Here is a 14,503-nt window from a genome sequence, read left to right on the forward strand (position 1 = left end):
GTGTCCCATGAGTCATTTAAGCTATCTTCACTCTTTTTCATTCTTTTTTTTCCCCCTCAGATTGGATGAATTCTGCTGCCTTGTCTTTCAGTTTGCTTATCCTTTTTTCTGCTTGATTTAGTCTGCTGTTAAACCCCTCTATTGAATGTTTCAGCTCAGTTATTCTTCAGCTCTGTGATTTCTGTTTGGGACATTTTTATATTTTTTATCTCTTTGTTAAATTTTTCCCTTTGTTTATACATTCTTCTTCTGACCCTAGTGAGCATCTTTGATCTCTCTAACAGATAAATCACTCTAACAAATCTCTTTAAGTGATAAATCACTTATCTAAATTTCATTAAGGTGTTTCTGGAGGTTTATTCTGTTCTTTTGTTTGGAACATATTCCTCTGTTTCTTCATTTTCCTTCATGCTCTGTGTTAGTTTCTGCATGTTAGATAAAAACAGCCACCTCTTTCAGTCTTGATGGAGTGGTCTTGTGTAGATAAAACTTATCATTCAGCCTAGCCTGAGCTCTTGGTTGTCTCTCAAACCTTTGTGATTGTCTTATTTGCTGCCTTATTTGCACTTAGTGGCTCCCAGTAGTTGAGGATGTGCCAAGACCTGTTTGTGTCCCATTGTGGAGAGTATCATTCATCACCTAGATGCAAGCTGATTGGAACTGGACTCCTCAGGTAGCAGCTTTTGAGGTATGCAAATAGACTTCTTTCAGGGAAAGACTGGGAGATGGGTATTTCTATCTGCTCCATCTGCACTGAGCCCTGGGGCTGTAGCCCATTAAGAAGTGTTTCTCTGTCCTGTGGGTCCTAAAATACAAGCCCCCTTGGCCACTAGAGCCAGGCAATCAAGAGGTGTGTCTTTGTGTGGCAGCCACAAAAGCCAGGGTGCCAAATTTTGCACAAGCTCCTTCCAAGGAGACAACATCCTCATGAACCTATTAAGAACTGTTTCTTTGTCTGCTCTAGTCTTGTGTATTTTGTGGTTATAAGCCTCATTAGATTTCAGAACTAGGTATTTTGGGGGCCCATCCCCTAGGGTGAAGTCTTAAAAGTTGGGGTGCTAGATATTGGGCTCAAACCCTTTGCTTCTCGGGAGAGACTGGGAGCTGTGTGTTCCCTTCCGATTGTATGTCTGTGCCAGGGGGTGAGTTTTATGGTGAAAGTGTGTCTCAGCCTTTCCTACCTCTTTCAAAGTAGGTATTTTCTCATTAGCCTGATGTGTAGGAGTTGCTCAGATAGTTTCTGGATTTCTTTCAAGGAGAACTCATCCATGTTTAGCTGTAGATTTGGTGTGTCCATGGAAGGAATTGAGTTCAGGAGCCTCAGTGCCACCATCTTGGATGAGAGCACAGACTGCTTTTTAAAATTTCTTCCAGCAATAAAATCACATCTGGCACAGCATTACACTTGAGATTACCTTTTGCTTAAATTGATAATTGACTATAATCTGACTTGTTTATGTCAGATAGATAAATTAAAGGGGATATGATGGGAATTACTTACAATTCCTTTAAATCTTTAATGTTGGTGTTAGTTTTTAAACTCCTCCTGGAATGCTATATTGCTTCTTATTACTATTTTGGCCAAGGGTTCAACTTGGTCACTTGGCCATTTCTGCCATGATTCTTACAATATAGGTCAACAAGACAATGTGAGTGTTCAGCTAGACACTAAGTATATTCATCCCAATTATACACTTAGGGACTTAGGGAAATAACCACACAGTGGACCTGGTGGACTTCTATGAGACAGACTGGGTCAGAAACTCCATAAATTATCTGGCCTAAAAGCTCCCAGTTTAACTTGAGGAACACAATAGTATTTCAAGCCTTTGGTATCAGTATCATTTAAAATGCCATAACCCAAAGTCCTAAAAGAGTCTGAGTATTTTCTTTTCCCAATGCACAGGAACTCTGGTAAAATGATTAAATGCCCATTTGAGAGAAGATTGAGGAAATATTTATCCTACATATTTGTGGTGTTGTTGCAGTTCTTTCTCAAGGACTCTGGTTCTGAGAATTGACTTAGCTATCTTGCAGTAATTGACTTCATCTCTTTGCTCAACAGCTCTCCCTTTCTATCTTTAGAAAAGTCAAGTAATACCATAGTTAACTGTTTGTCTATATTGTCTTTTAATATACAATATTTGTTACCCATCCTTAGGTCAAACACTCTGATTGCTACTCCAGGTTTGCTGTCCACAAAATAAAGTATGCCCACCTTGCCTCTGACATTTAAGTGTTGCCATCTCTCTTCTGCCATTCCCATTTCCTTTTGATACTAGGGAGACCAGTTCCACAGCAGGCTTAATGATGGTTAACCATGTCCTGCAGAGGACATCTATCATTGAGTTTCTCACTGTTGCCTTGGTGAAGGGAAATATCCTCCATTCTTTCCCAGGGAACAAGATCATGAGGTTGGTTCTTCATTCTAATATAATAAATCTAGTTAAATATTCCAATTTTATCATCTGCACTTCATTTATTGTAGGTTATTGGCCTGGTCAAGCTTCAAAGAACCATCTCAGGAATATAATAGCACCAGTTCCAAATGTCTTAGATAGAATGCTGAATCCTGAATTATCATGGATAAGACCTCTGTGCCAATAAATTTCTCCCCAATCTGGCCTTATGTTGCAGCCCTCTGGTCCCATATACTCAAGATCCATCCCCTTATATGTTCTACTAGTATTTGCTGATGCCAGGTCCTGTAGTTCCGTCAGCTGACAAGTTGTAGTCTCCTGAAGCAGCCACTATATTTCCCCCTCCAGCTGTGTTGAGACCTGACCTGGGTAATTACCTTGGAAGCAATGAAAAGGTGGTAGAAACTATTATATATATTTTCCATGTTATATAATTTATATATAAATTATATATTTTTTCATTTTCATTATATAAATCTTCTTTTGGTGATTGGTCTTGTTCATGTTTGTGATTCCATCACTTACTAATTTCAACATTTCATTAATACTTATAGTCCATATTGGATAATTTTAATAACTGAAGTCTTAGGGATATAAATCTGCTGCTGTTATTTCTGCTGATTCACTCTTACGATTATTTGCTTCCTTCTGTGTTTGTTCATCTTTGATAGTGACTTCGTCCACTGGTTAGAGAACTCAATTTTTATTTAGCACTTAGTAATAAATGCTAACATTTAAGTGCTTACTTAGTGCTAGTTTCTGGACTAAGTGCTTCTACACACGCTATTTATGTAATCTTTACAACAATCCCATAATGTAGGCAGAGGTGAACCCAACTAGCATATACTAGTACCTACTATGTGCCAGTTATTTTGCCAAATGCTTTACATATATCAGTCTCCAGAATATGACATAGATATTACTTTATCCATTTTTCAAATGAGAAAACTGAGACCTGTAAAACTTATCCAGCTAATAAATGATAAAGACTAGGATTCTAAACTAAGCCATCTGACTCCAGAATCTGTACTAGCTACTGTGAGATGAATGATACGTAAGAGACAGCCTAAAAGGTAGATTGACTATAAATCCTAGTTTTTCAAATCTCCATTTCTTTGTTACATCAACAGAAATAAGTACTCAGAAAGTTGTAGCTTAAGTCACTATTGAAGGCTTTAAAAGAACCATAGTACAAAAATATCCATTGGTATTTACTGATACTCCTATTGAGAAGAGGGAGACCTCGCTTGAATCTAAGAAAAGAAATAAAAGACATCCCAGTTGGAAAGGAAAAAGTAAAATTATCTCTATCCCTAGGTGATATGCTCTTAAATACAGAAAATCCTAGAGAATTCACAAAAAGCAACTAGAGCTAATAAATGAATTCAGCAAAGCTTCAAGATACAAGATCAATTTACAGAAATAACTTGTATTTCTATACACTAGAAATAAACAAACACTACAAAAATGAAATCAGGAACACAATTTTATTTGAAATAGCATAAAAATACTTAGGATTAAATTTTACCAAAGACATGTACACTGAAAACTATAAGACATTCCTAACAGGAATTAAAGAAGATCTAAATAAATGAAAAGACATCCCATGTTCATGAATCAAAAAGTTTAATATTTTAAGACAGTAATACTACTCAAAGCAATTTGCAAACTAAATGTAATCCCTATGAAAATCTCAATGACATTTTTTATGTGCATAAATAGACAAGCTAATCCTAAAATTCATATGGAATTGCAAGGAACCCTGAATAGCTATACCAATCTTGAAAAAGAAAAGTAAAATGGATGGACTCACATTTCCTGATTTCATAATTATCTAGCAGATGTGGAAAACAATTTGGTGTTTCCTCAAGAAATTAAATAAATTAATTAAATTAAATAAATTTTATTTTCATATGATCCAGCAGTTTTACTCGTAGGTGCATACCCAAAAGATGGAAAGCAGGAATTCAAACAAATACATGTACATAAATGTTCATAGCAGCACTGTTTACAATAGCCAAAAGGTGAGAACAACTCAAATACCCATCAACCGATTAATGGATAAAGAAAATACAGCACGTCTGTACAATGGACTATTATTCAGCCATAAGAAGAAATAAAGTATTCATACATGCTACAAAGTAGATGAACTTATGCTACAGATACATGCTACAATGTGGAAGAAACATTATGCTGAGTGAAAGAGTCCAGAAACTGACTTACTTCACCCTGTATGACAGACTCTAGGTCCATCCACCTCACTACAAATAACTCAATTTCGTTTCCTTTTATAGCTGAGTAATATTCCATTGTATATATGTGCCACATCTTCTTTATCCATTCATCTGTCGATGGACACTTAGTTTGCTTCCAGGGTGGGATAGGGAGGGTGGAAGGGAGGGAGACGCAAGAGGGAAGAGATATGGGGATATATATATAGGTATAGCTGATTCACTTCTTTAGAAAGCAGAAACTAACACACCATTGTAAAGCAATTATACTCCAATAAAGATGTTAAAAAAAAAAAGAATCCAGAAACCGAAGGCTGTATGTTGTATGATTCTATCTATATAATACATTTGGAATAGGTAAATTCATAGAGACAGAAAGCAGACTAGTGCTATCCAGGAGCTGGGGGGAAGAGAGAATGGGGAGTGACTGCTTAATGGGTACTAGATTTACATTTGGGGCAATGAAAATGCTGTGGAATTTGACAGAGGAGATGGTTGCCCAACGTGAATATACTAAATAACCCTGAATGGTACACTTAAAAATGGTTAATGTTTAATCTTGTATGAAATTTACCTCTATAATAAAAGTTATTACACTATATCTTTTTTTCTTTAAGTAACTTTTTGTATGTATATAAGTAATTTAGTTGTAAACCAACTCAAAATATTTTACAAAGTAGTCAGGATATAAATTTTTAAAAATAAATAAAAGGAAATTTCAAATGATTATAATAGCATTTCTAGTAAGGTTTAAAAGCACTTACCTTGATGGGATCCCTTTTTCCTTTTTCGTATTGTACACCCAATTGAGCAATACTTTTCTAGTAAAGAGAAGAATTTTTTTGCTTTCAGAATAATTCTTTATTGTCTCAGCACTCATATATCTAAAAAAAAAAAAAAAAAAAAGAAGAACCTTTAAACATATTTTAAAAGTTTTGAGATAAGTTTAATGCAGTATTATCAGGAGTCAGGAAAACTATTTTGTCCAGTGACGACAGGAAATGAGACACTTTCATGGGCATAGGTCCAAGTCATGAAGATGTAGATAAAGGTGAATATATAATTATGAAGTTAGATTGTGGGGCTCATCATTAAACAGAGAGTAAAAAAAAAAATGGAGATAAATGGTTCAAAATAGAGAAGTCAAGTTTCAGGGAAAGAAAGCATACCATGATTCAAATATTTGGGATTCAAATATATGTGGATTTTTGTGTTTGATCCTCCATTATCTGGGTGGCAGTGAACAAATTACCTCATTAACCTGTTTGCTCTCAGAATGGAAGTAAAAGTACTTATGTCAGCCTGGGAAACTTAAATGACAAAGCATATATGAGGCATCCAGCCCAACTCACACATTCGCTCATCTCTTTTCTTGCACTTTCTGGGCAAGTAATCAGGGAGTTTATGGGGAAAATACAAGTGATGAAGTGAAAGAGTAAAAATGGTTACTTGGAGAAGTTAGTGCTCATAAACCCCCAAAAGACATTTGCCCCAAGTTGCCTGTAGGTTTCTTCTGGGTTTTTTGTTGAGACAGTTCAGATCTATGTGCTATCATTTGGTCTCGCTCAGCAAATTCCCTTGGTTTTATGAGGAACTTACCTGCTGCTGACCAGATACTTACATTGTCTTCATCAGAAGGAGGATGGGGTTCCATCCCTGGATCTGAGGCCCTACCTTAAAATGCAGCTTAATGGAAGGGCATTGGTGACAAGTTCAAAGGTGGACCTTGTTCTTCCTATGGATTATGATGGTCTCACCCTAAAATTTGGTCAATTTCTCTGTTACAGGGTTACTGATATAATTAAAAAGAAGGAAGTTATTCCGTTCTCTGTGATTCAATATAATAATGTGGTAATTACACGGAAAATCATGAATGTATATATGACTTGATTCATTTCTGATTTTTAAAATATTTGATCAAGCACCTTTTATGCTTGATAAATGCATGGGGTAAACCATAAATACTGGTCTCTGCCCTCAAGAATCCAGAAGACTAGTGGAGTAAAACATGCAAACAACAGTTGCAGTTAAGTGTAGTTAAGTGTTCTGCAGAGACAATAAGAGGACACTCTGGACCCACAAAGAGGGGTGTTGAATATAGTCTTGGGGAATCAGGAAACCTTCCTGAAGGAATTAATGTCTAAGCTAAGACTTGATCATTTCACAAGTTCCTATGAATCCTAAAATTCTGTGATATCAATGTGTGTGATATTTTACAGGCCAAATTCTTGTGTTTTTCAGGCTCCTGAGTTCCTATTTTATATCAACATGTTCACTGTTTAGACCTGATTTAGGAAAAGAGTATGATCTCTCTAACTGGATAGTGAGGTAGGATAGCTTTGAATCCATGCTCTATAATTCATTAGTTAAATAACCCTGGGTAAATTATTTAATCACTCTGTGCCCCACTTTCCCCACCTGCAAAATAAAGATAATAATAGCACTTATAGGATTTTTATGACATTGAATGGGTAATACATGTAATATGTTTAAAACTGTGTCTGACACAAAACAATAAATATAAGCTATATTCAAAGTATTGCTTCTTAGGCAATTACGCAGGCACTTAGCACAGGTCCTGGTACCTCTATTTAACCCCCTACTGTTGTTATCTTTAGACTTGTTTTTTGCTGCAGGGTACCCCAACAGGTGGGGCTATGGATAGGAATGATCAGCCGATGGTGAAATCAACTCCAAGGCAACACAGCAAAGCAGCAAGCACTGAGCACAAGTGTAGTTAAGAGAAAGTTCTCCTCTGATCTGAACACCATTTCACTGATTTTGATATTCCCCAGTGCTGGCATATAGTTTTGCACACATTAGTGTTCAATATTTATCTCTTGCATGTATGAATGAAAATGTAATAAACGTTTCAAAATTTGCCTTTGTTGCGCACTCTGAGTCCTTTCAAACCTTAAACCCATTTACTCTGGGTCCTCAGAGGCATACGTTGCTTCTGCCTTCGTGGGTTTTTAGAGGAAAAATCAAGGAGGTGGGCTGAATTGCTCTATATAGGTACTGTTTTACATGTATCCTACATATGTTAACCTCTCCTGGACAATGCAGTGATACTACTTTTCAGCATGTCATTTGTTCATTCATTTAAAAACTTCCGCTGTACATAGTGCATCTGTCTTTAAAGTATGAATCATATTGTTTTAAATTGATCACATCTGCCCAGCCTTCTCCCTCTACTTCACTAACACCTCTCAGGTCCCCTAAGCATCTGAGGGCCCTAGAGCCAGAGGGCAGGTGGAGGACTTGTACCATATATGGAAAGATAATGTCATAATGATTTGCATGGCTAGGCTTGAAATTAAAACTCTTAGACTCTTTGAAAATCTGTACTCACACTGCAGTGAGAGCGTGCTCCAGTGTCTGGCTGCTTCTCTCCCCACACGCAGCTTTATCTCTCACTGTACCTCAAGCCGGTGCATGTGAGTGGACACCAGGCCGGCACATGTCTTAGGTTTTGAGGGGTGCACACCAAGGGCTCAGTTTGCTTGTAAGATCATGACATAAGGGAAAAGGCCCAAGCAATCCTAGAAATAAGCTTAGGAGCACTTGAGCAGGAAATTTTGGTGTCCGTGGTACCAGAAGTGAGATCTAGAACAAGAAGGTATGTCTGGGTTTTGGGTGGTCACTGTCGCAACTGCACTGCAGTTTAACTCATCCCTCTGCCCAATCAGACATCCTTCATCCTTCCACTCCACAGGGGATGATCTGAGGGTACTCCTTAGCATGCTGACTTTGAGGAACTCATTGCTGACTCTAGAGGCTTGCATCTAAAGAAATCATTACGAGTATATCAGGAGAGGATGTTCACTGGGAAGATGTGCCTGGAAGGACTAAGGAAGTCTTTGACCTCAGTGAGGTATCTGAGTAGCCTAGAAGGAGGTGTGGTTTACCACAGCTTAGCTTTGCAGGGGTGGGCAAAAAGAGAAAGGGAAGAGCATCTCAGTCAGAAGCAGCAACTGGTTCAAATGCACAGAGGTGTGAATGAGTGGAGCAAGTTTGGGAAACTGGAAGCAGGTGATTTGGCCTGGTTGTGGGCTGGAGAGCAGGCAGTGGCTTGCACACATAATACTGCATGATCTCAAGTTACCGGACAAAAGCGAGAAACTCATTTGCACAATTTCCTAAATGCAGTGGCTTAGGATGGAAGCTTTCTCCTGAAAATATACTTACTCTCCTTTCTCACCAAAGCTTCCTGCTGCACCTACCAGCACCTGGACTGCACTCTGGGACAGAGTCTCATTCCTGTATTGTCTCTGGTAGCTTGCCTAAAAGAAATGTTGAATCAAATCATTCTATAATATGGGTAACAGGGACAATATATTATTTTCTTTATGGAAGAATAATCTGTGAGAAAGAAGTCAAAATCCCCAAATAATCTAGTATCTTTATATAAAAAAAATCTTTCTATGGAGTCCAGACCGTGAGGTTAGTGCAGAAGGTAGGTCTGAGTTTTGGGTGGAATGAAAATGGTTATGCAGGGCTTCCCTGGTGGCGCAGTGGTTGAGAATCTGCCTGCCAATGCAGGGGACACGGGTTCGAGCCCTGGTCTGGGAAGATCCCACATGCCGCGGAGCAACTAGGCCCGTGAGCCACAACTACTGAGCCTGCGCGTCTGGAGCCTGTGCTCCGCAACAAGAGAGGCCGCGATAGTGAGAGGCCCGCGCACCGCGATGAAGAGTGGGCCCCGCTTGCCGCAACTAGAGAAAGCCCTCACACAGAAACGAAGACCCAACACAGCCAAAAATAAATAAATAAATAATTTTTTAAAAAATGGTTATGCAGGAAACTAGGTTCCTCTAGATGTTAATTAGGTTTTCAAAAATAAGTGGAGTTCTGTGGCCAAATAAGTGTGGGAACTGTTGCAAACTATCCCCATCTTAAAAGTTGATATAAATATAAAAGTTTATATTAGAATATTAAAGACTCTGAGAAATTCTACAGTAAGGGATTCTGATTTATATCTTTATTTAATTCCACTTCCCCAAATATTTTGACAACAGAGCTCTCTTGTCTCCAATCTATTCCCAGCATGAAATGAACTGCTCCTGTGGTGCAGAACACAGACATTCATTCATTCAGTCCATATACTGAGAGCCCAACTTGGCTTCAGTGTGCTAAACATTGTTGAGAATCAACTTCCTAAATTGGGATGTGTGATATGACTGAAGATTCCTGGTTCCATAGAAGACATTCTGTCTGCACAATTATTTTTATTTTTATTTTTAAAAAAATTTATTTATTATTATTATTTTTGGCTGCATTGGTTCTTCATTGCTGTGCGCAGGCTTTCCCTAGTTGTGGCGAGCTGGGGCTACTCTTTGTTGTGGCGCACGGGCTTCTCATTGCGGTGGCTTCTCTTGTTGCGGAGCACGGGATCTAGCCACGCGGGCTTCAGTAGCTGTGGCACATAGACTCAGTACTTGTGGCTCACGGGCCTTAGAGCACAGGCTCAGTAGTTGCGGCACACGGGCTTAGTTGCTCCGCGGCATGTGGGATCTTCCTGGACCAGGGCTCGAACCCATGTCCCCTGCAATGGCAGGTGGATTCTTAACCACTGCGCCACCAGGGAAGTCCCTATGCACAATTATTTACGGACATTGAAACATGGTTTTGCTCTTGGGGGATCCTACAAAGGGACAGAACTAAATTTAAGGATGAAAGGTCAAAAGGTTATTTGTCAGTAATGAAAGGAATTCAATAGAGTATCATTTTCTCCTTAAACTTCATTAAAATACTTGCAAAATAATGTAAAATTAAAATATTTTCAGTATCCTCAAAGCTAAACACTGTAGTTTGTGGGGAAAATAAGAAAGCTGAAAGTCATATGGAGCTCATGAAAGCTTAGTGACACAAATGACAAAGCAGTTAGATACTAGAAAAATGTTAACTCTTAAATGATCCTTCACAGCAAAATGTAAGAAGAATTTAGAGAATGGTTGATTCCTAACAATAACTGCCATCTCTGAGCTCTCTAATATACTATTTTTTTTTTTTAATAAGAATGTCCTTTTTCTTTTTATTTATTTATTTATTTATTTATTTATGGCTGTGTTGGGTCTTCGTTCCTGTGCGAGGGCTTTCTCTAGTTGTGGCGAGCGGGGGCCACTCTTCATCGCGGTGCGCGGGCCTCTCACTGTCGCGGCCTCTCTTGTTGCGGAGCACAGGCTCCAGATGCGCAGGCTCAGTAGTTGTGGCTCACGGGCCTAGTTGCTCCGCGGCATGTGGGATCTTCCCAGACCAGGGCTCGAACCCGTGACCCATGCATTGGCAGGCAGACTCTCAACCACTGCGCCACCAGGGAAGCCCTCTAATATACTATTGAATTAACATAATAATTCATGTTTTACAGAAAATTATTTAATTCTTGCAACAGCTTTATGAGGAAGGTATACGAATCTGCATAGATGAGAAAGATGAGGCTCCTCAGGGAGTTCAGCAGTTTTCTCAAGATCACATTGGAAACTCAGTTCTTTCTGAATTTAAAGCCTGCCTCTCTTTTCCCCCATTATGTTGTGCTGCTCTCCTGTGCCACTGTCTTACCATGCTGTGCTTCCTCTTCTTTCTTTTTTTTAATTAGTTAATTAATTTATTTGTCTTCTCTGGGTCTTAGTTGCCTCACGCAGAATCATCGTTGCCGCGTGTGGGTTCTTCCTTATGGCATGAGGGATCTTTAGTTGCGGCATGCATGCGGGATCTAGTTCCCTGACCAGGGATCAAACCTGGGCCCCCTGCATTGGGAGCGTGGAGTCTTAACCACTGGACCATTAGGGAAGTCCCCCTCTTCTAACATACAGTAGGGGAGGAGATATTGCTCCCGTTAACAAGAGCTGGCTGAGATTTAAATAAAAACTCTCAGAGCTTTGAAAACTGCAATAACCAATTAATACTGTTGGGAACAGTGAACATTAGCATTGAGATTGCAGAAATCAAATCAACAAGCTAAGATACACGTGAAAATATGTCTAGAACAAAGAAAGACTAAAAATGTACGAGGTGAGATGAAGATCTGGAGAATAGAACAGAGAGATCCAATATACTTTGAAAAATAGGATTTCTGGATTAAGACCTAACACACAGCACAAAATCAACGAAGGTATAATAGTAGAAAAAAAAAAAACATTTAAGGCAATAGATCAAAAAGGTACAGGAAGTATATATTGCAGAAAACATAAGCTATCATGAGTGGAAGGAATCTAAGAGGTCATTCAGGTAGCATAATTTCCCCTTTTACAGATGGGGAGAATAACAACTTAAAAGAATATGTTCTGAGTCACATATCATATTAATAATAAAAGCAAGACTCAAAATGGAGTCTCCTGCATTGATTTTAAGGGTTCCTGAATACTATATTTTCCTGAAATAAATTAAAAATCTGGAAGTGACTCAAAGACATGCTCTCATAAAATCTGCTGGTGGAACAAAGCATGATATGGGCATAAGTTCACCCTTCATGGCACTGCCTCAATTGCTTAAAGAAGTTATTTAGGTCCTTGGAAAGCTGTCTTTGAGACTCAGCTTGTCTGCCAGGACTACTGCTGAGGAGGGAATAATCATACCCTAAAGATCTTCCATTTCCCAAGTTAGACTGAGCAAGCAGAATCCTATATGCATGGAACAGCTGAGAAATGCATGACAGTTCCACAGGCAGTGAGGAAGGCCCAACATGAACATTTTGAGAGGATGAGTCATGGCAACTGGTCAAGATTCTGACCTGGATAGAAAATGGTAACTAGGCTATTAGCATTTCCTCACAGAGTCCTATATGCTGCTGTGCTACAGAATTTCTTTAATTTTTACCCAAGATTTGATATGAAAACATACTAACCTATACCTGCAGTTGCTAGTGGACTTGGTGGTATTCTTTCGGGAAAAACTGGTTTGGTCCAGAGATAGGCAGTGTCATGGAACTGACTGCCTAACGCATCTGGTGGTAGAGCTCAGCTGTAATTTCTGCCATTGGGATCTGTGAAATTCCACGTTCCTCAAAATAAAACACCTTTTACTTAAGCTAACTTGAGTGGATTTCTTTTTCTTTTTGTCCTTTTCTTTTTGCAGTCAAGCAGATTCCTAAGACAATGCCAAACTTCCCTTTGCCTTTGTAAACAATCTATTAAGCTGTGCAGGTGAGCATAACCAAGATGTCTTAAGCAAGGGAGAAACTTTTCAGTATAATTTTAGCCAATAATTTAATCTTTTTAATTTTAATTTTTTTTAGTATAGTACTGGCACAAAAACAGACACGTAGATCAATGGAACAGGATAGAGAGCCCAGAAATAAACCCATGCACCTATGGTCAATTAATCTATGACAAAGGAGGCAAGAATTTACAATGGAAAAAGACAGTCTCTTTAGTAAGAGATGCTGGGAAAGCTGGACAGCTACATGTAGGAGAATGAGATTACAACATTTTCTCACATCATATACCAAAATAAATTCAAAATTAAAGACCTAAATGTAAGACTGGAAACCACAAAACTCCTAGAAGAAAACATAGGCAGAACACTCTTTGACATAAATCGTAGCAATATTTTTTGGGATCTGTCTCCTAAGGCAAAGGAAACGAAAGCAAAAATGAACAAATGGGATCTAATTAAACTTAGCAAAGGAGACCATTGACAAAACGAAAAGACAACCTACTGAATGGGAAAAAAATATTTGCAAATGATATAAATGATAGGACAAAAATTTAAAAAGCGTATAATAAAATACTAACTATTTGTGCTGACAAGAGACGCCTCTTGGCCAGTTCCATTGCTTCAATGTTAAGGGTCTCATCTATTTCCTTGTTACAGTGTAGACATTTCACTTTTTGATGCTCTGTTGTTTCTTCTTGGCCCAACTAAATAAAACACAAATCAAAACCAAAAAATAATACATGAACATTAACATATTGTTTAGCATAAACCTCAAGCAATTCACATACCATTTTGGTTTAAAAAAATATAGAAATTTTGCTAGATACAGAAAAATGTTCAGATGAGTTTTCTCATCATTTGCACAGTCATCTAGAAGGTAAAATAATTGCCAGTTTTTTGGGGAAGGAGTTATAACATATTTTTACCTTTGCCTGGCATTGGTAAAAGTTTATAAAAGCTACTACATTTCTGTTCACACTTTAAACCACTGGTTCTGAACGTATGTTTCCCCAGCACCAGTAACATCACCTGGGTATTGTTAGAAATGCACATTCTCAAACCCCACCATAGACCTGCTGAATCAGAGACTGTGGGGAGATGGGACAGCAATGGGATCATTCCATGATTCTGCTACAGCTAAAGTGTGACAACCACTGCTTTAAACTAATCACTTAAGGTAGAATAAAAAGTGAACATGGCTGTTAGGAGATGGGTATATGGATAACTCCATTTTATAGATGAAAAAAGTTGAAGCTTAGATAAAATAAAAGGTTTATAAAAAGATCACAAAGCATTTATTAAGTGATAAAACTAGGATATGAACCCAGATTTTCTGAGTCTAAAACCAATGTTCTATCTATAACACTAGAATATCCCTCATGTCAGCATCATAAACAGGAGAATGTAGTTGTAATTGTAGTTGTAGTTGTAATTATCTGCCTTCTAAAACAGATCAAATACCAGAGTGGTGACCTCAACCCTGACTTTGCATTAGAATTAGCTGGGTAAATGGATTAAAGATATATATTCCTGGGACCCTTCTCAGACCATCTGCATCAGAATCTCCTGGGTAGAGGCTGGGAAATCAATCCGTATTTTTTAATAAGCTTTCCAGGTGATTCTGATGCAGCCAGATTAACAAAAGGCCACAATCAGATATTGGGAGCTACTATAAAAAATCCTTAGATTTGACTTGGT

General features: G+C 38.3%; 1 protein-coding gene across 1 annotated transcript in view; it reads right to left on the minus strand.

The window, feature by feature from the left end:
* Window positions 1-14,503, minus strand: part of SLC9C1 (solute carrier family 9 member C1) — a 100,495-nt gene that overhangs the window by 29,089 nt on the left and 56,903 nt on the right. Inside the window, exons 12-14 of the mRNA XM_082394810.1 lie at window positions 13,384-13,509; window positions 8,840-8,934; window positions 5,416-5,535 (exon numbers count right to left, since the gene is read on the minus strand). Of these exons, the coding sequence (XP_082250936.1) occupies window positions 5,416-5,535; window positions 8,840-8,934; window positions 13,384-13,509 (341 nt within the window). The remainder of the gene's footprint in view (window positions 1-5,415; window positions 5,536-8,839; window positions 8,935-13,383; window positions 13,510-14,503) is intronic.

The sequence above is a fragment of the Balaenoptera borealis genome (genome assembly GCF_965194805.1).
Source record: "Balaenoptera borealis genome assembly, chromosome: 5".
Taxonomy (NCBI): Eukaryota; Metazoa; Chordata; class Mammalia; order Artiodactyla; family Balaenopteridae; genus Balaenoptera; species Balaenoptera borealis.